A 22,922-nucleotide genomic window follows, 5' to 3' on the forward strand; every position below is an offset into this window, starting at 1 on the left:
CTTTCAAAAATCCATAGGGAAGTTTGAACTAATCAGTGGCTTCTTTCCTATTTAAAATTCTTTCTCTTGACTTTATAGTTTTGGCTGAAAGCAAAACAGGCAGTTCCCTGTTACCAATAGATGGCAAGTTCAAGGCCAAGTAATCAGTTGAATAAAAGGTAATTACCTCAATGGGAATGCTGGTCCAACCTAAGCAATGGGAACTGAATAGAGTTGTAGAATTCTCTACTTCACAGGGCGATGCTGTAGGTTGAATGGGTGCACAGCTGAGCAGAGCAGTGTGATTATAGGAAATGTCGTTTACTTGTCCTTTTGACCAAGCCTTTTGAGCTGACTCCAGATTCTGCTCCTTAGTTTTGTGAGATCAGAAAATCACGTAACAATGTGGCTTTCAATACACTGGTCAACCTAAATCTAAGTGCCACGTTATTCATTTTATGGCGGATGGACATTGCAGGGGGCTTAACAAGTATTCTCTCTCCATTTAGCTAATGACTTGGGGAAGCCTGAATATAGTCAGGATCATGATTGATGCCCTTCAAGTCAGAGCCAGGAGTGAGAGTTTTGGTATCTGGTGGCATTGAGATCAGATAACTGATCTCTGGTAGGGGTACGTCCGCTGAGCAAACTCAGCATTCAGGTTAGCTGGACAGGCAGTTGGACAGAAGTGAGTGAGCACTTCCTCGATTGTTTTACACATGATCACTCAGGTTCTCAGTTTTCAGACCGACCATCCTGCTTCTCTTTCCTCAGATATAAATAACACTGGTTCCACAGCAGCATGAAACAGGTAATTATAATTCAACCACGACTGAGATGACATTTTGATTCCTTAATAGAAAAAGCTCACAGGGCCCCCATTTGCAAGTTGATTTTCCATAATTTAATTCTCACACTTACTAGTTAGCGTAACCTAGATAGACGCTGGCACCCTGGCGATTCCGTTTCAGCTGTAAGGCACATTCAAAGTAGCACGGTCTGAGGAAAAGTCCAGGAGTCTTACTAGAATCTTTGGAAGTGCATCAAAGAGGATTCATTTGATAAGCCACAATAAAATAGCGCAAGATTCTCTCCTTCTGATCCTCTGGTCTTCATATCTCAGCTCCTTTTCTTTTTAAACGGGTGAACTTCAAGCTGTCCCCAAGCTATCTCAGTTTTTTTCTTCATTCCTTCCCTCCTTTTCTCTGATTTTCCCCTCATCAGCTATATGCCCTGTTCCTTTTCCAAGTGCAAACTATTTAAAACAGTCTGGGTCTGCAGTTCAGCGCTCTGCCCCTTTCTCTGATTCTGCATGGCAAAGCCTATGAACCAGCTGGCCCAGAGGCACTGAAAAGCCTGTGTGACTCAGGGAAGGGACACACAATTCCCTTTGGCTCACAATGGGTGGCATCAAAGCAACTTTCTCTTTATCTAGCAATAGCTGGAGGAAAGACTGTAACATTTAAATTTTAGCATATTTTCTCCCCCCCCCCATCTAAATTCTGGCATCCGTTGAAGGCAATAGTGCTCTGAATAAGTAGGTCTTCTGGTTTCTTCCCACAATTGCATGCTGGGGCTCTAATAATCTGCTCAAGTCAACGTGGGCCTCAGCAGAGGAAAGGGAACTCCCTATCTCTGCTCCTTACTGCCTTTCCTGCTCAGCCTCTTTCCCCTCTCTCACTGTTCCTCAGGGACTCATCTGGGATGCCTCCCCAGCCACCGCCTTCCCTGGGTTGCAGCCACGGCAGAGGAGAGAAGAGGGAGTCTGCCTCTAACTGCATAAGGGTGAACATAGGCTTCCTAGTGATTTCCCATTATACTTACTAACCATCTTTACCCAGAGTGTGCTCCATTCCATGGGTGCTCCTTACCATACTGAGAGCCTGCAATTTCATAATGTTGCAATACTTCCAGAAAATACTTGCCAGGAAAATATATAATTTACAGAAAGACAATGAAAGTGACTTGCTAGGCCTCCCAGATAGTAGAGGGATCTGGAAACCTTCCTAATGGATTGAGATCACTTCATTCCAGATGTCTCTTGAGTCACATTCCCCCTGAATGGTTCGCTACTGTCAGCTCATTATACTTTCCCTGGAATTTCCCCTTACCCCAGCTTTTCTCCCCAGAATGAGCTTTCCATGATTCCTTCCCAGAGTTAGATTTTTCAACTCTGTTCTTATATGCATGGCAATAATCCATATGGGCTAACGTCTCCAACAGAAAGACCCTTCTGGTTCTATTGACTGATCGCTAATGTGTTTTCAATGATATATTTTACTGCCATTGAAATCATGAGTGCAAATTCATAATGCACTTGAGTGAGGGATTTGTACAAACAAAATATGATCAGAGGGGAGCAAGTATCTCAGTCAGATATACTTGTCTATTACATGTCTTCGTGATGCAGTGCTCTAAGCTTTGGAGATGCATCAGTCAAGATTTTTTTTTCAGATTTATTTATTTATTTGAGAGAAGGAGAGAGAGAGTGAGATGAGGGGAAGGGCAGAGGGAGAGAATCTCAGGCAGACTCCCTGCTGAGTGTGGACCCCCCCCCAACGCAAGGCTCAATCTCACGACCCATGAGATCATGACCTGAGCCAAAATCGTGAGTTGAACACTCAACCGACTGAGCCACCCAGGTGCCCCTGCATCAGCCAAGATTTTTGTCCTCAAAGAGCACGTAGTTTGATAAAGGGAGAAGATATGTAAATGGTTCCATGTGTAAAGTGCCCAAGGTGCCGATGCAGAAAGAGCCACAGCCTGTAAAGGGAGCAGACAAAGAGGGCGTGATGAATTCTGTTTGGAGGGAGCAGGAAAGGCTTCTGTACTTGTCACTCCTCTTTGAGTTGCAAGTGACAGAAACAACACTCCAACTAGCTTAAGCAAAAGGGAGAGGTATTAGCGTATATAATTTAGAAAGGCCAGGGTGTGGTTCCAGCTTCGTGCATAGCTAGACCTGGCACCCATTAGTGTCATTAGGGTCCTTCTTTCTCTGTCTTTCAGCTCTGCTTCTCTCTGCATGTTTGACCTTTCTCCAACACGGATGCACTTCGTCCATGTGGCTTGGGAAAACTGCCACTCAGATGTGCACTTCCCAGCTTAACCTTAGGGAAAGGGAGCTTTTCTCTCCCAGGACTCATGTGTCTATCCCTAGAATAGGGCTTGGGTCATTTAGCCAGCCGTTGGCCCAACTGCTATTGCACTGAGATAAGGTAGAATGATTTGCCCAGCCTGTGTCACATGCAAGTCCTTGTGGCAGGGATGAGCCTGGCTACGTGGGACTAACTTATGACTGTCATACCCACCTGCTCCATTTACAGTGAGGGTAGGTGAATTCTCTGAAGGAAAGAAGGCTGGCAGATGGTTACTCTAGTTTCATTGATATTTAAACTGTATTGGCAAAGAGGAATCCTTTTCTAAAAAAAAAAAAGATTTTATTTATTTATTTAGAGAGCTTGAGTAGGGGGAAGGGCAGAGGGAATGGGAGAGAGAAAGAATCTCAAGCAGACTCAGTGCTGAGTGCGGGCCTGATGCACGGCTCAATCCCATGACCCTGAGATCATGACCCAAGCCGAAATCAAGATTTGGATGCATAACTGACTGAGCCACCCAGGTGCCCCAGTACTTTTTTGGTCAGATGAAGCAGTGAGGGAAAACTTATTATTTGTCATTACAGGCAATGGGAAACATTCTGGGATTTGAAGCAAGGGAGGGAGATACACTTCCATTTTAGAGAATCGGTCACTCTGGCAGCCGTGCAGAGAGACCTACTCAGAGCCCAGACTCAGAGGCAGGGAGAGTAGTGAGGATACCCCTGCAGTAATCCAGATAGAAATTGGGTGTAACAGTTAAGTGCTACAGAGTGCTAAAGATACTAATATAGAATATTCTACATGTGCACGTGGGGAGATAAAGGAGGAATATGAAGGTAGTAATAAGGGTTGTATTCGGGTAGCAGAAGATGTGGAAAATGACAGAAACAACAGGACTCGGTCTTTCGAGAAAGCGACGTGTCTAGAATAACTGCAGTTTCCTAGTGGAGTAGTGTCATCTGCTGAGACGAGGAATAGAAAGAGCAGAAGTGAGGCTGCGGGAGAGGGGTGGCCGAGATGATGCCAGCAAGCGCTAAGTTTGAGGGAATGGGTGTGAACCGTTGGCCATCAGATGTGGGAATCTGGAGCTCGGAAGAGAGATCTAGGCTGAAAATATAGATGGGGGAAGTTATCAACATATAGTTCTATGCCGATGGGACTAAAGGGAATCATATCATCTAACTGTCTGGAGTGGGAAGAGAATTAGTGGTTTTGCCTTCACCCCGGGAAGGAGAGGTCTGGGAAGCAGCAGGCTAGCAGGTGAGGAGCACAGCTCAGACCTCAACAGCCCAGGCAGGTGATACCAGGAGCTTGCCAGATGTTGACTCATCACTGATTCTATACAGAGGCTGACTGCACAGTGGACCTCTTTTGTTGCGTTCGTAGGGACTTCAGGACCTAAGCCCATCACTGCGGAAGGGGACTCAACTCATCTGAGATTCCTGTAACAGCCATTGTTGTACAAAGGGCCCTTGGGACAGGGCCAAGCCTGAGTCTGCAGCAGACAGAACACAGATGTGAACGTGCTGTTGCTGGGGCCTGGTTGTATATATTAACGACTGTTTGGTTTTGAGTCTTAGCCTAATAAGGAGTTTCCTCTGGGAAAATAAGAATACAGCGCCAGTGGGAAAGTACTGCTTTCCCACTGTTGCCGGTTCCTGCACCAACATGCTTTGGTCTGTGTGGCTGAAAGCCAAGACACTGCCTTGCCTGCCCCCCTAGATCCTACTAGTCCTGAGTCTCATCCATTCTGGTTCTTGTATTTGTCCTTTCCTTTCCATTCTGATTGGAACAGCTCTAAGCTAGAGTGGCTTGTCAGTTTATCTGTCCCCACCGCACCGCAGCATCCTCCTAAGACACTTCATCATCTTTTCATCCGGAGGCCAGCAAACTCTGACTGCAGCCTGAACCTGGCCTGCTAACTCTGTTTGTAAATAAAGGTTTATTAGAACACAGCCACATGCGGGGCGCCTGGGTGGCTCATTCAAATAGGTGTCTGCCTTCAGCTTGGGTTGTGGTCCTGAGATAAAGCCCCGCCTTGGGCTCCTTGCTCAGCGGGGAGCCTTCTCCTCCCTCTCCTCCTGCTTGTGCTCTCTCTCTCTCAGATAAATAAAATCTTAAAAAAAAAAAAAAACCCACAGCCCACACTCACTCATTTATTGTCTAAGGCCATTTGCACACTGCAATGACAGCTTTGAGTAGTTGCAACAGAAATTGTGTGTTCTAGGGGCGCCTGGGTGGCACAGCGGTTAAGTGTCTGCCTTCGGCTCAGGGCGTGATCCCGGTGTTACGGGATTGAGCCCCACATTAGGCTCCTCCGCTATGAGCCTGCTTCTTCCTCTCCCACTCCCCCTGCTTGTGTTCCCTCTCTCGCTGGCTGTCTCTCTCTCTGTTGAATAAATAAAAAAAAGAAAGAAAGAAAGAAATTGTGTGTTCTACAAAACCTAAAATATTTACTGTCTGGACCTTTATAGAAAAAGCATCCCAACCCCTATTCATCCATCCTACACACCAGTGCCAGATTAATGTTCCCAAAATGCCATTTTACTGTATCATTGTCTTGCTTAGAACCCTACAATATATCATTGCCTGTAGAATACAATCCAGACTTCTTGGCCTGGCATTCAAGGCCCTTGATAGTCTAGTCCTAGCCAATCTTTTGAATCACTGATCTCTATTCCAAAGAGCAAGCCCTACCCTTCAGAGAGATTTCCCTCCTCCCTGTCCCTGGAATGTGCAGGGACATTTCTACCCTTGTTCACACAATTATCTTTCCCTGGAATATGCTGTCCATTAATTTATATCTACCTAATTCCTATTCATTTAAAAAAAAAAGATTTTATTTATTTGACAGAGAGCGAGCACAAGCAGGAGGAGATGCAGAGGGAGAGGGAGAAGCAGGCTCCCCACTGAGCAGGGAACCTGATCCAGGACTCCATCCCAGGACTCTGGGATCACGACCTGAGCCGCAGGCAGACGCTTAACTGACTGAGCCACCCAGGCGCCCCAAATTCCCACCCATTCTTAATGAACTAACTTAAAACCTGCGTCTGTCATGATCATGTCTGTTCACAGTGATCACCTATGAGTCTCCTGCTTGGGCATATAAAGGTTCACTGCCTGTACCATCAGTAATATTTTTTCTATACAAGGCACAGTCACTCATATCATGGTGGGCATCTCTAGAGGATTTTCTGTATAAACAAAGAGGGAAACAAAGAGTTGGGAAAGCCTAGGTTTGCAAGTGACCAGACATGTAATTAGAACTCTGGCTTAGCGCATTCAGGTTTCCATAACAAAATGCCATGGCCTGAGTGCATTATCTACAACAGGAATTTGGTTCCCACGGTTCTGGAGGCTGGGAAGCCCCAGATCCAGGCACTGGCAAATTCCGTGTCTGCTGGGGACCTGCTTCCTGGTTAAGAGACAACTGTCTTTTCACTGTGTCCTCACATGGCAGAAGGGGCAGAAGAGTTCTCGGGGGTTTTTCATTTAAGGGCACTAGTCCCATTCAGGAGGGCTCCACTCTCATCACCGCATCACCTCCCAAAGGTCCCCACCTCCTAATTACTGTCACTTTGGGGATTAGGTTTCAACATATGGATTTAGGGGGAGGACACAAGCATTCCGTCCATAAAACACGTAGCACACAGTTCACATGCATGAAAGTATGGTGTCTCTGCATCTTGTGTCCGTGGCATGCTGTAGCTTGGCTCTGGGTTTAAATTTGGACAGCTGCATATCTTGACAGCCAGTGGGAGTGAACGATAAACCCCAGTGAGCCTGCTCTCAAGGAGCTGGAGTAGCTAGGATGTCGAGATGGGGGCTGGTTCCGGAGGTCCTTGCTTTATCATGTGGGCCTCTGAGGCACTGCGTATGGGGGCTCTTCCCGTTAGGCCTCACTTTCCCATCCACTGTCGTATGTTATATGTCCTTACACATACTCTGGGATTAAGCAGCATCCATAATGCGCCACTGATTGGAGTTCTTTGGTAAATGGTACGTTCTCGGGCCTCCCTTTGACAGGGAGTTTATATGCCTGACTTGGATATCATGTCTCCCAGCGGCTTGAGATTATAAACTAATATTTCTTACAAGTCTGTGCATTGCACAAGGAACTTGGTTGTAACACAAATCATTGCCGTGTTGACTTGAATAGCAGTGGCGTCGGCACATCCCCAGAAACATGGCCGCTCCTTAAAATACAGGCTTCTGTTAACACAGAGCCCAGCAGCCAGCCTTCCACGTTACTGTCTTCTCCAGGGTTTGGCTGTCGTGTTGTCGAGTGCCACTCTGTCTGTCTAGCAAGTTTCTCCCTGCATGTGTGAGTAAAGGAAAATAATCCAGTGCCGTAAATGTCTCAGCAGACCTCCCCACTGTGCACTTTGGAAACAAAACGTGGAACAAGTAAGCTGTCATTAAAGACAGGCCTTTCTGTTCTTAAATCAGTCACATTTATATGATGTCTGTTGTCTGCATTTGAGAAGTGTGGAGAAGAAAAGCATTAAGTGTGCACTCCGGTGGAAAGGGCATGCTCTGAATACAGGGGAGTTACCTCCGTTTAGAGCCAATGTCTAGGCAGTACCTAGGAGTAAACATGTGGCAATAAGTATAAGAACAAATAACATTTATTGAGCATTTACTATGTGGCAGACCATTGTTCCAAATCCTTCACATTATCATTGAATCCACGCCCCAACCTTATGGTTTAGGTACAGTTATGGTCTCCTCTGTATGTGAGAGAAGGCTTGGACTCAGGGAGGTATAAGAACTTGCCAGAGGTCACACAGGTAGCAAATGGCAGAGCTGGGCATTGGATCCAGGCAGACCAACTTCAGGTTTCATATTTAACGTAAGCTCGGGGAGCCCCGCCCACATGCAGTGCTCCCCCCACCCCGAGGCTAGTTTCAGCAAAGACCACCCATCTAATTCGCATCGTTTGTGATGTCCAAAGGGATGATTTGTCCTACGAAATTGGAAATTATGTTGGATTACTTGTGTATGTGATTTCGGTAAGAGAAAGCTGACCCTGGAATCCCCACTGTTTCATTCTGCCATACAGGCAGTTTAGAACAACCTCTATCTTTTCGATTGAGACATTTTTATTCTTTGTCTCCAAATTAACACTGCATAGAACATGACTGTGTGTGTGTGTGTGTGTGTGTGTGTGTGTGGAAACCGCCTTTTCTTCTGGATTAAATTGCTGCAGCCTGGCTGACTGAGGAGACTCTCCCACTCGCCGAGCCCACAGCAGGCATGTTAGGAGAAAGCCGCTGGAGGCGGAGGGCAGGTGACACTGCGTGTGTGCCCAGCATCTCTGCGAGTGTCTCTCCAGATGTGTGCTGCTGCTGCTGTCGCCGCTGCTTCCGGCCTTAAAATTCCTGGAGCCAACACCCACCTACTCTTACAGCCTCTCTCTCTTTATTTTCAAGGAAAAGAGAAAGAGGCAGACTGAAATAGAAGGCAAGCGACAGGAGCTTGACGAGCAGATACTTCTGCTGCAGCATTCCAAGGTAAGTGGCCGATCCCGCGAACCTGTTCCGTTATTAGACATGCAGATCACACTCCGGAGAGCTGGGCAGAGCCTGCCCTGGCGTGAAGGCACCGCCGCTGACTGCACCAGCCCTGTCTCGTTCTGTCGGGAAACCATCTCTTGGCTTTTCTTGTGCATTTCTCCAATTCAGGGCATTGTTACAGCATTCCAGTTTCTGCGAGCATGAGGAGATTAGCGTGTGCCTGTGGACGGGTTTGGGGGCTGGTGTGTGCATGTGAAATGTGGTGGTTATATATATAGCAACTGGAGGAGAATTTCCACATGGTGGGTGAGGCAGCGTTCCGGAGCTGCACCCCAGTGCGCGAGGTGCTCTGCGTGTGTTTGTCCGGAGGCTCCCAAGGATGCATTGATCATACAGTCCTTTTATAGCTTAAAAATCTTCATATTTTCTTTCCTGATATGGAGAAAAGAGAGAGAAAAGCACTGTGATCTGATAAAAGAGCAACCCTGTGTATTTCCGATGATTCGTTCGTTTTATTTCTACTTTCACAATTTTGGAAGGTGTTCTCTTAGAATGAGCAGTTGGTCAAAAGATGGTATTGAAATGATTTGACTTGCTTGGGTCTCCATTGCACAGAGGGGGGAGAGAGAGAGAGAGAGAGGGAGAGATGTTTCATTATTTATTTTTCTTTAAAACATAAGGCACTTAAGCATCATAATTGATTACAGCCTACGAGAAGCTCTGTCACTGTCACAAGGACTCCACAGGCTATCAAATGTTGCTTTTTGCAGGCTTGCAGAATATTGTGAACATATTCCAGTGGCCAGCTGGGAGTTGCTACATGCCTTCTCCTGCTCTGGGCTTTTTCAGGAAAACCTTCTGCTCAACTCAAGTTGCTGTGACATTCGTGCACAGAGGTGCATTGCTCAGAGGGCGGGTGGGGAAGGTGGGGCTGACTTTCAGGGTGATGCTCGGTAGAGGTAGTTTAGATTCTTTGAAACAAGATGAGTCTTTACGATTGTCTTTCCCATTCTTCGCTAGAAGATAGGGCCGTGCTAAATGAATCCTTAAGATGAGACTTGTCAGCAAGCTGATTTCAAATAGCAGCATGACCTAAATCTGCTTCGCGTATTCATCAGTTTACTATCAACTTTAACCAGAGAAATGTTTTTAAAAGGAAGAACAGCAGCATGTTACTGAGAATATTGCCCATTTATCTTCGCTTTTGTAAAACCATTTATGGACCTTTCTTTGTAGGAGCTTACAATATATCCTATATGCTGTTACTCCCTCCTTACAACATTCCTGAGGAAGCGTTGAGGGCAAAAGTTAGTATTTTCTTCTTACAGAGAGGGGGACTTAAAAACACTTAATAGAACAAGTGAATTCTTCAAGGTCAATCCGGACAGAGCTGGGACTCTGGCTCAGTGTACAGCCAACTCACTCCTTACAAGAGACCAAAATGTACTAATACCTCAGTGAATTCTTGGCTTAAGGTGGATTTTGTGTTTGTTTGTTTGTTTGTTTTTTATGAAGGGGACTGAAAAAATGAGAGGCTGTTTTGACTAGACAGCCCCTCTCCCCTTTAAGCTCAACTTTGCTTTTGCATTCTTTGAATCAAAAGTCAGGCAATAAACATATGTCAGAAGATTAAGTTTCTTTTATCCCACTTCTTATCATTCTGGATGCCAGATAAGATACCAAGGACTCATTCATTGCTGATGTCCAGCACAGTATCCATCCCTGTATCCATCCTTCCATGTATCCAGCCATCCAAGCAATAGAGAGAACAGTAAAAAGGACTTAGTGTTGCACATAGAAGCAGTGAGACTCCTTCGGAGACTTGGAAACAAGGGAATCAGATAGTTCTTTATGGTTCCCCTGGTAAAATTCTCACATTGTTGATGAAATTGGCTATCTAAGGGAACACCCAGCCCTTTCACCTAAGAAACCTTCCAGTAACCTGGAGAGAAAGGACTGGAAGTGATGGCAGTTTAATAAGTGGAGAACAGTGGGTTATAATTTTCTCTCTCTGGGGAAGGCCCATGTGGACAGAATGAGGGTGGACCAGTAGCCTTGAACAATGAAAGCAAAAACAAAAACAGCCCCAGCGGTCCCAAAGGTGGTTTAGCCAGACTTCCCTGGAGAAACTCCAGCTCTGTCGGTACCAAATTTCTATGCTCTGGTGAGGGGGGGCCTGAGGTAGGCGAGGAGTGTCATCAGGCCTCACCTCGGCTCAGGTGAAACTTCTCTCCTGGCTCTGCCTCTCTTTGTTCTGAGTCCATCCTTCCCAAAATAACTGAGTTATTTTGGTGGTGCCTGACTGGGAGATATGATCACTTCAGGCACCAGAAATGAATAGGTTCGACTTTCAATCAGTTAGCTGTTGACTGAACTTGAATAGCGTGAGTCATCTTCCTTGTGATCATTCAGTTTTGAGCTTGGCAGCCTCGCCCCTGGATGGTAGTAAATTCATTGAGGTTATGGTTCCTCTGTGAGCCTCTTGCTAGAGACTCAGCCAGCTTTGTCCTGGAAGCCTGGCAGCCTCGTCATCCACTTGTCCATCCTCGATAATAGTCATGGTTTTTGAGTGCCTAATGTATGCCTGGCACTCTAAATACATCCCCTCAATAATGGCCACAAAATTCCTCGCTGACTTAAGTGGCCACATTCCCTGTCTCACAGGTGAGAAAACGAACTCATGAGGTGAAGTCATTCGCCCAAGAACATAGAGACTATAAGTGAGGGATCCCTGGTTCAACCCTAGGGCTTGTCTGCCTCCAAAACCAAGCCTTCTCCAGGACACTGTTTTCTTCAGATGAAATGTTCCATTTTGAATAATTTGTCTAGAGAGAGGCCGGTTACCATCTTCATTGTCTCTTAAAGTTATACTTCCATGGACTCCAGAAAATTTAGAACATGTCGGAGACATTATGGATTATTCCTTGAAGTAGAAAATATTAAGAAATATGCCAACAATGTTTATTTCACTAATTTATAAATTCTGGGATGCTCCCTAAAAAAATAATATATGCTTAGTGCAAAGTTAAATGACAAGCATTAGAATTAGATTTCGTATTTATTAAGATACAGTTCTCATCATCAAATAGTCTATGGACACTTATTCTCATGCAGTGAGGTATGAATTATTTAGATACATTTACTGGTCTCTTGGCAAAGCAGATAAATAGAATGCAAGACAATCGTTTTGATGCTTATTTGATTAATATTCTTGGTAATTGTGATATTTAGGATTATGCAGTGAGCAATGCCACAAAATGGAATATTGTTACTTTATATATTGACAATAAACAAATTCTGCAATGCAATGAAAGACCCAAGGACTGAAAGAGCTGCTATACTCTTTAGGAAGATTAGGAAACCTTCAAGTACTTTGAAGTCCTCACCAAATTAAACTCAGACTTCTTTTTACAAGATACTTAGCTATATTTAGTACCTAATATTTATGATGTAAGAATTTCCAAGAAGCACTCACATATGGGACCAGTAAGCAATTTTAATAGCTGACTAATTTTTGCTGATTATAAGAGAAACGAATGCACGATCCTTACAAAAGCAAAATTTTGAAGTACAGGAAAATATAAAGAAAAAAACACATATCAACTGTATACTGGTCACCCAGATATAACTCACACAGAGGTATACTCTTCTATGCTTTTTCTCTAGTATATTTTTATAGATTAAGCTGTGTGACCCTTGTTCACAGGCATCATCAGCTGGTGATTAAAATGAGATGGTATTAACATTCGGGTCCAAAATACATTCACCTTTACCTCTTTTTTTGATTTTGTTATATGGGCTCTTTTAAATTCTCATAAAAGGGGTGCCTGGGGGGCTCAGTTGGTTAAGCATCTGCCTTCGGCTCAGGTCATGATTGCAGCGTGCTGAGATCAAGTCCTGGGTTCAACCCCATGTTAGGCTCCCTGCTCAGTGGGGAATCTACTTCTCCCTCTCCCTCTACCCGCACCACCCACGCCCCGGTTTGAGCTCTTTCAAATAAATAAATAAATAAATAAATAAATAAATAAATAAATTCTCACACAAAACTTTGTAATTTTTGTGACATCACATCTAACATTCTTTTGCTTTATGATTTCTGACTTTGATATGGTTCTTGCAAAGAACATCCCAAACACTTACCTAGGATGTCTCTTGTCCTTCAATAGTTTTAACCCATCTAGAATTTATTTTTCTCTATGAAATAGGGTAGGAATGACTCTACTTTTTACAGATGGTGAGCCAGTTGCCTCCACATGATTTATTGATTAATTCCTTTTTCCTCACTGAAGTAAATGTCTTCTTTATCATATACATATTTCTCCCTTATACTCAAGTCCACCATTTATGGATTCTTCTTAGTCCATGAATCTGCCACTCCTGTGGTAATACCATCCTCATTGAACCCCTCTAGCTTTTTAATGTATTATAAGGATTAATAATATGTCATAAGGCAAGAGCCATCATTATTCTTCTCTTGAAAAATCGTCTTGGCTTTGTATTCCATGGAAACAATTATTTATTTTTATTGTTTTTACTATGTGACTTGTGATAATATGAGTTTTAAAAATAAATCAACTCTTATATTATACCAGACAGACTAAATTTAATATTCCCTTTGCGCTCTTGGTTGAATTACCAGAGATTTGTCTGTTTTATTGGTCAGTCCAAGGTCCCAGCAAGAGTAGGCATGCAGTAGGATTGCCACATGAATCCCTTTGGAACTGTCACATTTATAAAGATTTGTATGACAGAGGCAGCACTGTCAGAATCAAATTGCTAATATCATCTCTTCAATACAAAAGCTGCCTTTGAATTATTTATTTATGAGCAGGGAACCCTGACTAGACTTTTTTTTTTCTAGTCCAAGTTATGAAAATTGTCATTATATTTTAAAAACCACAGCCTTTTCTTTCAAGAAGCATGAATGAAAACACATCAAAGACTGAATTGTGACCCCGCAAGCTATTTACTATCAGCCACCAAGGTCATTTGCTGCATAGCCTGAAGGTACCAGGGGTCTTGCTGCAAACATGTTGTGTCTCCCACTATTATGAACCTTTAGCACTAATTTTAGACCTTTCTTGATTATTAGTATGTGTGAAAGGCCAATTTCAAATTTTAAAATATTGAATAGACAAGCAGGGTCACAGTGTAAGGGAACTTTCCATCTCACCCTTTTTCCCATCACATCTCCACTGCCCCTGGAAACAGAGCTGGAGTAGAAGTTAGACCTTGGTTTCTTCTATCCGAAGTCTCGGTTTGGCGTCTGTGTGGACTAAAATCATATAACAAAAAGTCAATACCAAATCAAGATCTTACAGGGAGTCGATGGGGGGGGGGGGAAGGGACATGTCCCAGGGCAGGAGAAGGAGAACAGAGAGAGGACACAGATGATCAAAGACACATCACAGGTACGGGCACACATTGTGTTTAAGCCGTTTTGTATTAGAAGGTTGAATTTCGCCAGATTCCCAACATCATCCCCAATACAGCCAGGGTTGGCTTTAGCCAGATTACAGATGAATGCAAGATTTGGAGGAAAGAGTAAACTCATAAAAGTGTAAGAAGAAATCACAGGTAAATATTTTCATAGTCTTCAAACGGGGCAGTCTCATCTGATTATTACAGCAAACCCTGAATTATAAACTAAAAAGATTGGTGGATATGACTTTATACAAATTACAAACAATCAGAAAAAAAAAATTGGAGACTGACTAGTCCCGACTTCTCTCCACTGCCCATTCCCCACCCCCCACCACCCAGACACTACTCATTGCTTACCTGGATCACCTGGAAAAGTTGGTTAACATCAGATATCTAATCTGTAGATTGAAAAAGTTGGATTAATCATGTTGCACCCTTTATTTATTTATTTTTTTAAGATTTATTTATTTATTTATTAGGCAGAGACAGCCAGCGAGAGAGGGAACACAAGCAGGGGGAGTGGGAGAGGAAGAAGCAGGCTCCTAGTGGAGGAGCCTGATGTGGGGCTCGATCCCATAACGCCGGGATCACGCCCTGAGCCGAAGGCAGACGCTTAACGACTGCGCCACCCAGGCGCCCCATGTTGCACCCTTTAAATATTTACAATTATATTTGTCAGTTGTACCTCAGGAAAGCTGGGGAAAAGCTTTGGTTAGATCTCTAAGTAGAAAAGTCTAAGATTAATAGTCAAATATTAATAGTCTATGATTTTATATTTGCTAAACATGGTGCTTGTGCATGGTTTTTCGATCATTCATTCATTCAGTGGGTATTTATTATCATAAACTATCACCAATAGCCTTGCACGTCAGCCACCGTGGACGAATAGGAGCTAGGGCACTTGGCTGTGGGAACTCAGGGATGAATGGGAGACGAGCCTGCCATCAGAGAAGCTGGAGAGGGCTTATCCAGGTCAGGGGGTAGGTCAGCGGTGCCTGATGGTTTTGTAAACCCTATCTGAGAAAAAGAGGGCTCTTGGGGACCTTGGCATGCACCATGTATTTGGCTTCAAATCTCAGAGCCGCACCTTACCAAACGTGTGCCCATGGGTCACTGACTTAATATGAGCACCTGCCTCGTGGGATTTTTGTGAAAGTTTAATGAATTTATATAAAGCACTTACAACAGCAAGAGTGATGAGAATTATCATCGTCATCATCGTCGTCACTCGATACCATGGCTTCAGATACCATTTATGTATCCATGACTCCCAAATTGATGTCTCCAGCTCCAGGGGCCCCTGAACTCCAGACTCTCGTGTTCAGCTGTTTTCCCGACATGGCCACTTAGATGGGCATCACGTCCCTTTATAAGCCTCTCAAGCTTAACCTGCCCTAAATGGAAGTTTTGGTTTTCTGCTCTTCTAGCCCTTGTTCTTCGTCTAGTCTTTCCAGTCTCCAGGTGGGATACCGCCATCCACCCCTTTGCTCAAACCAAATATCTGTGTCACCTTTAATCCCATCCTTTCCCTCATGCCCCGCATCTAATCTGTCAGCAAGTCATGTTGACTCTACCTCTAAAATTCGCCCTGTGCCTTCCATTTCTTCTGCTGCTCCTCTGCTTCAAGCTAACATGCTCTGTCACCTGTTGATATGATAGAGCCCGATCACTTATACTTTGTAATCCTGTCCCTTCCACACTGTTCTTTTCCTACCGTGCTTAGGACAAATACCAGACTCCTTAGCAAGTCTGCCGTACCCTACCTAATCTGGCCTCTGCATTCCTCTCCATCTCCAGCTTGTTCTACCCTCCCCTCCCCACCCCCCACTCACTGTGATCCAGCCACTTGGGCATTCTGTCCGGTCCACACGTGCTGAGCTCTGTCCCACATCTGGGCTATTACATTTGCCAGTCTCTCCCCCTGAAATTCCTTTCCTTGGATCTCAGATCTTAGCTCAAATGTTCAAGTACTCACAGGGACTTTTCCCACCCGAAGTGTCCCCCATCCGTCCCTGTTTGTCCTATGGTCCTGCCTACCTCCTGCCATGCGTGTTATCACCATCTGAAATTATCTTGCATTCTTGTTGACTGGGACAAAAGCTCAGTGATCCTGGGCACTTGCCTGTCTTCCAGAGCGGTGTCTTCAGGACCTGGCAGAGTGTCTGGCATGTAAGGGAAGGGATGGGGACACCACTGCTCCCGAGATGGGGATGCAGGAGGAGAGATGGGTGTGTGGGAGAAGGATGAGCTCCTTTTCGGATCGGTGTTTGGCTAGCCAGTGGGAACGCTTGTGCATGCTTCAGGCTTTTGGATAGTCACAGCTTCTCATGCAGGGCTTCAAATCGTGGACCTCGGACCAGCAGCATCAACGACAGCATCACGTGGGAGCTTATTAAAATTCAGATTCCTAGGCCTTATCCCAAACTGGGAGAATCAGCATCTCTGGAGGTGGGAATCTGTGCTTCCACAAGCTCTCCTGGAAGCCTTACCCATTCTTCCTTTGTCTTGACTCTTCATAGTTGCACGCAGTTGACAAAGGTGAACTTTCACAGTTCTTCACCCTGTAAGCTATGACACATTTTTTTTTTTTTTTAGTATATGCTGTTTGGACATAAAAAAAGAAAAGTTTTTATTTTTAGTGTTCCCTTCTGCCGTGCTCTGCTTGTCACTCAATTCTAAAGCACTAAGGCAGCCAATAAGGACCAGAACAGCAGAGGGAAACTGGTGCTTTCGATGGGCGTGTGTGATCGGCGTGCACAAGTGCGTTATATTCCAAGGCGGTACCACCGCTGACCCTCAGAGACAAGGGGAGGGGATCTGGCGGAGGCCAAGGGAACCGCCAGTGGTAAGCATATTTGAATTGGTGGTTTGCCCTAGCAGCATTACTTTGGGGCCAAGTGAAAAAATCAACTTTGCTTTTTTGTTTTTGTAACGTCCAGACACTTTTGTAAAACAGACCTGAGACCAGGCCCGCTGTCTTGTTCTGTTAGAATCTGTCTTCTGGGCACCAGCTGTTGGGGATGTTTTGGTGACATCACTGCCTTATCCACACGTGAGGGCACATGTGCTTTCGGTGTTCACGGTGACCAGGCTGCTTTTGTCAGAAGTACCGATGGACGGCTAGGGCTAACCAGCCAGCAATGAGCGGTTAGACCCTTTCCTTGGTGGCAGGAGGCACAGTGTGAAGAAGAGCAGAGAGAACATCCCCAGGAGCAGCCACTGTGTCCTATTTCAAGAAGCCCCGGCTGCAGAGCATCCCTGCTGGGGCAGAGAAAGCGGGGTCTGTCCATGGCTGCCATTCCAGAAGAGTCCACACACCAAGACAAGGATGCCAATAGATCTGTCCCCCAATAATCCTAATGGGGTTTTTACCTTCTATGGGTTGAACTAGGTGAGTATCAAACATTTCAGCTCAGGGAGCACTGTGAATGAAAGTGTGACACCCCCCCTCCTGAGTAGTTAGAGTGACAGAAATTTGCGATTTTTCCAGTTCACCCGTTTACTCATTCGTCCCCTGCAACTGGGCTGGGTGCGGCAATGAGATGCAAAGGGAAATAAAGAACAGTCCCAGCCTTTGAGGCGCTGGGGGTCTAGAGGGGAGAGATACAAAAAGAAACGGAGGACAGTGTGAGAGTGCACTGGAGTATGTCCTCTGCTAGAGGAGACAGACCAGAGAGCCATGGATCCTGCCAGCAGGAGCAGGGGAAGGCTTCTCAGGGGACATTTTACCTGCTCTTTCTCAGATGAAGGCAGGAGAGGCCAGGGGAACAGCATGAGCAACAATAACAAACATTTCTCTAGTACTAAGTATGGGCTCAGCGCTTTTAGCGTATGAACTCATTTAATCCTCATGACGAGCCTGAAGTGGGCTCTGTCATCATGTCCATTTTACAGATGAGAAAACTGAGGTTTGGTGAGTCTGATGAGACTGTCTGAGACCACACAGCTAGTAAGTGGGAGACCCGATCCAGAATTCACAGTTAACCACTGTTAACCACAGTTAACCACTGTTCACACAGCTTCTCACGTATGTGAGCATGATATCTGGGGAATTTTGAGAGGAGGACAGTGGTTTTGAATTTTTTTTTTCCGTAGCCCACTTAGGAAGAGAAACCAGTTTAACCCACTCATCCCCATTTTCCAGTGAAAGAAACATCTGCACAATAAAGCTTTGGAGAATGTAGTAGTTTGCTAGGGCAGCTGTAACAAAGACCACAGGCTGGGTGGCTTACACACCAGAGATTATATTCTCATCATTCTAGGGGCTAGAAGTCCAAGATCAAGGTATCAGTAGTGTTAACGTCTTCTAATGATCTCTTCTTGGCTTGTAGATGGCTGTCTTCCTCTGGTGTCTACATGGTCTTCTTTCTGTGCACGTCTGTGTCCTAATCTCCACTTCTTATAAGGACACCAGTCATACTGGATTAGAGCCCATTCCAATGACTTCATATAACCTTCAAGACCCTATTTCCAAACATAGTCACATTATGACGTAGGGGGGTTAGGACTTCAACATATGAATTGGTGGGGGATGGGGGCCATGATTTAGCCCATAAGAAAGAGCAACCAATGTAAACAAATTGTACTGTGAGCTTTTACACATGGTTTTATATTATTAAACAATGCCCTAGACACTTTTAAAGTACTTTTTTCCCACTGTCGTTGGTGGTAGTCATAAATACATTTACAGGCACCATGTTACTAATGATGTATAGCTGTTTAAGTCTATTGGGGTAAGGGTGACTCCTGTGTACAATCGCTTTAGCATACAGTTGGAATAACTTATATATGAACAAACTCGTGTTTAATGAATGGAAAGCTACAGGTCAAGTGCTATAAATATGCTTCTCTATATACTATGAGAGTAACCAAACAGACTTCCACCAACAGCGATTTATAATTAAAAGGCAAGAATAACACCAGTGAAAACTATGGCTACTTGGACACTACACCCATGCGTTGCTAACAAAAAGTCTGTTCAGAAGTGTAGGGATTCTAGGGGCGCCTGGGTGGCTCAGTCGTTAGGTGTCTGCCTTCAGCTAGGGGCGTGATCCCAGGGTCCTGGGATTGAGCCCCGCATCGGGCTCCCTGCTCCGCTGGGAAGCCTGCTTCTTCCTCTCCCACTCCCCCTGCCTGTGTTCCCTCTCTCGCTGGCTGTCTCTCTCTCCGTCAAATAAATAAATAAATAATCTTAAAAAAAGAAATATAGGGATTCTAGCCATTGGAACTTGCTCCTGCGTATCCAGCAGGGGCTTCATACCCCTGTGTAGCTGCTGGATTTCTCAATAGAATGGTGAATCAGAACTTCCGTTAATGAATTCTTGCTATTACTAAATGTTGGTAATTCTTTGTAACTCATTTTATAGCTTCATCATAAGTAGCTCTTATTTCTTAATCTCAAGAAAAATGTGAGCCTCTGGAATTGTCTACGTTTTGTTTCTAAGAGCTGTAGAAAGGGAACTGAAGTGAGTACGAATTCTGTGTCCATGATATTAGAGATACCCCACTTTCTCATCTCTGTACATCATATTTAATTGGCTCCAAGCCATGTATCACCCGGGCTCTTAGTCATTATAAGGGCTCCCTTTCTTTTACCTTGCTCAGCCTGCCTGATGAGGTCAAACCAGATTCTGATGGAGGGGATGCCGGGAGCCAGGGATCCCAGTGCTTACTCTGTGCTTACGCTCTGTTGACTGGCTTCATAGCCTTTATAGGACCAGGGAAAAACTGGTCACGTGCCCTGCTTCTGGCAGACTCAGTGGTGTTCCCTTACAGCGCTCCATTCCCAGGACCACTGACCTGCCCAGGGGACTCTCAGCCACGATGCCCAGGCCCAGCTTCTGCAAACATCTAATAACCACCATCTGCCATCTAGGGACCATGTAATGAAAACCCAAATCAAAAAGCCTCTCCCACGCCTACCTCACCTGGCTCTTTGTTTTAGGGAGTTTCAGCATGCCTTTCTTTTGAGCTGTTTTCATTTCCCTTATCAAAGCAGTAATGGCTCCCTCCCAGCCATTGACCAGAAACTCAAAACCTTTTTATTTCGGGGCACCTGGATGGCTCAGTCAGTTAAGCGTCCAGCTCTTGATCTCAGCTCAGGTCTTGATCTCATGTTGGGCTCCACGCGAGCCTACTAAAAAAGAAAAAAAAAACATTTTTTTATTTCACTCCACGGTATATTAGTACACTGGGGCAAATGGAGTGCATGATTTTAATACCATTTGGAGACCACTGCTGAGGATGATTGGGAATCATTAAACAGCTTCTAAGAAGAAGCATGACATAATCTTTTTTTAAAAAAACACTTTAAGATGGACTCGATATCGGGTGATCTTAAGAAATTATATAATGGAATTGCAGTCGCACAGCAAAATGTCCTTATGTTTTAGAGATTCATACTGAAATACTTATGGGTGAAATGTCATGATGTTCGTTATTTACTTTAAAATGCTTTGGTGAAAAATATATGGGAAATCTGGCAAACTGTTTAACATTTAAAGCTAGTTGAGTTACACTGGCATTCGTTATACGGTTTCCTCTGTTTTTCTGTATGTTTTCAAAAGCTTTTTATAGTAGAAAATGCCGAAATAAATCCCTCTGGTGGCTCTCTAGGGGTTGGGCCCGAGGGAAGCAGGAGCCAAGTTAGTGAGGAGGCAAAGGCAGTAATTGAGGTGACCACTGCTGAGGGGCGGGGCTAAAACCGAGGCACCGCGACACAGAGAAGGCTGTGGAAGGAAAGGTATCATCCAGTCTGTTCTCTTCCCTCATTCCCACAGTCCAAAGTGCTTCGCGAAAAATGGCTGCTGCAGGGTATCCCCGCCGGAACTGCCGAAGAGGAGGAAGCCAGGAGGCGGCAGTCTGAGGAGGATGAGTTCAGAGTCAAACAACTGGAAGATAACATCCAGAGGTAGGTGGTTCCCAGCGCCGGACCACCCTCTCTACCCCCTTACGCCCTCCATCCCCCCCCCCCCCCCCCCCGTGCGGGGGTCTTACAGTGCAGTAACCGTTACTGTCCTCTAGGGGGCCCCCTCCCAGTGCCGGCCCCTTCTGCCAGAGCTTGGGAATTCTCTTCCTAAAAACAGAGTACATTGGTATTGTTTACACGTTTCCAAATAACCCCGAGTTATGACTCTGAGTACTAATTACTGTACTGGGCTGTCATTCGGTACAGTGATGTTTTCCTGGATCAGTGAGGTGCTGGAAGCAGCTTGCCCCTTCACTAAATGCCCACCTTTTGAGTTCTCCCACCAGCTTTTGTCTTTTTCCTCCTGTGAGTCAAGCTGTTAGCTGTTATTGCTGCTGTAGTGGGTCTGTTTCCTACATTTGACCAACCTGAAGTGGGGAAACGGTAGCCAGGGGTCTTAGAACTATAGATGTGCTGAATGAGGGCACCACTGTGAGTTCCGTGCCTGCGCTCTAAAAATTAACTTCGCGCTGTCTGCTTGCGCTGCTCAGAGGGTGAGTTGGGTTCCTTTATGGTTCTCAACCAGGTTCTGGACATTTCTGTCTAGGAGATGAGTGACCCTCCTGTGGCCAGTGGTTGGCCAGGTTCACAAAGGAGCAAAAACATAGGTTTCACTTGAAAATTGTAGTCATACCAGGTCCCAGTTCCCAGGACACCTAGCCAGAGATAGGCGATGGAAGGTAGTGATCAGAGATGCCTTAGAACCCAGTCTCCCCCTCCATCCCATCCCACCAAACCCCACCTCAAATCTCAGCCTCAAGAGCTCCATCTGTTTCTCCTGGGGGTGCAAGCTCGTTTAGAATACAGAGGGTAAGGGCTACCTCACTACCCGCCTTTATACCCTAGTGTGAATGAGGACTGTGAGAGTCCCTGGGGGCTCCAGTAGTGTCACCAGAGGAAAAAGCACACTGGCCATAAGCCCTAAAGGCCTGGGTCCCTGTTTGCTTGGGCCCTAATGTCCCTTGAAGGGTTCTCAAGAGCAGTTGAGCTAAATTCTGCTCATGGGGGAAATTCACTAAGAAAAAGTGTATACATGATGTGCATATGTGCACACACATACATGTGTGTGGATATGTATACATGTGTATATACACGTAAATATATGTGACTATTACACGTGTGTATATACACACACTTTTTTTTTTTAGCATACAAAGGGTAAGCTTAACTATTACTAGCCAGTTTAGATGGACAGATAGATAGATCTGTATATTTCATTAGATGAAGAAAATCTTAGTCCCGGAAATACGGCATCAAGCCTGTGAAGACAAGTACCTCGAGAAAGTAGGAAAGGTCTTCCTGTTAGAAGCCCAGAAGGTAGAAGGTGCAGGGGGCAGGAGCAAGTCACTCGGAGTCTGAGCCTCGGGAGTTCCTCTCCTTGGAAGTGGCTCAGCTGGCTGCGTTTTAGACAAGGCGAGGGAGCCAAGGATTATTGGAAATATTGACAATGAGTCGGGGAGGAAAAGGCCACTCGGAGAAGCAGGTTGACAGGAAGTCTCAGCAGTGGCACCGTGCTGCTTTCCTCTTTAGGTGGCAGATATAGTCCAGCAGCATCGCTTCGTCCTTACTCTTTTTAAAAGTTCCATCATTTTCCTGTCTCGTTCTCACTGGCTTTACATACTCGCCGCAGACAGGCCTGGTGCAAAGCAGAAGCCCCACAACTCTTTGTTGGATGAAGAACTGGGACCGGGCACGCCACATGTCAGGGGAGCCCTGCCTGGCAGACAAGGCCTGGAAGATTATTCTCCAGGCTAACTCGGCAAAGTCCTAGGAGCCAAGTGGCCTGAGCACAGGCTATTCACTACCTCAGATGTGAGGGGAGACAGTGTACGCACTGAAGGGTAGAAAATTTTGTTTAAAATCATTTTTCAAACACTGGATATCTTTTCTCACTGAGCCTGACCTGTTCACTCATTTCATCCATTAGGTGTTAGAGATGGA

At 45.1% G+C, this 22,922-nt stretch overlaps 1 protein-coding gene across 8 annotated transcripts in view; it reads left to right on the forward strand.

Annotated features, from left to right (window-relative positions):
• Positions 1 to 22,922, forward strand: part of PALM2AKAP2 (PALM2 and AKAP2 fusion) — a 564,113-nt gene that overhangs the window by 296,875 nt on the left and 244,316 nt on the right. For all 8 annotated transcript variants that reach the window (XM_048223130.2, XM_057313652.1, XM_048223131.2 and 5 more), the window contains 2 exons: positions 8,507 to 8,587; positions 20,794 to 20,924. In XM_048223130.2, coding sequence (XP_048079087.1) covers positions 8,507 to 8,587; positions 20,794 to 20,924 — 212 coding nt within the window. The remainder of the gene's footprint in view (positions 1 to 8,506; positions 8,588 to 20,793; positions 20,925 to 22,922) is intronic.

This window comes from Ursus arctos, unplaced genomic scaffold (genome assembly GCF_023065955.2).
Source record: "Ursus arctos isolate Adak ecotype North America unplaced genomic scaffold, UrsArc2.0 scaffold_18, whole genome shotgun sequence".
In the NCBI taxonomy this organism is placed as follows: Eukaryota; Metazoa; Chordata; class Mammalia; order Carnivora; family Ursidae; genus Ursus; species Ursus arctos.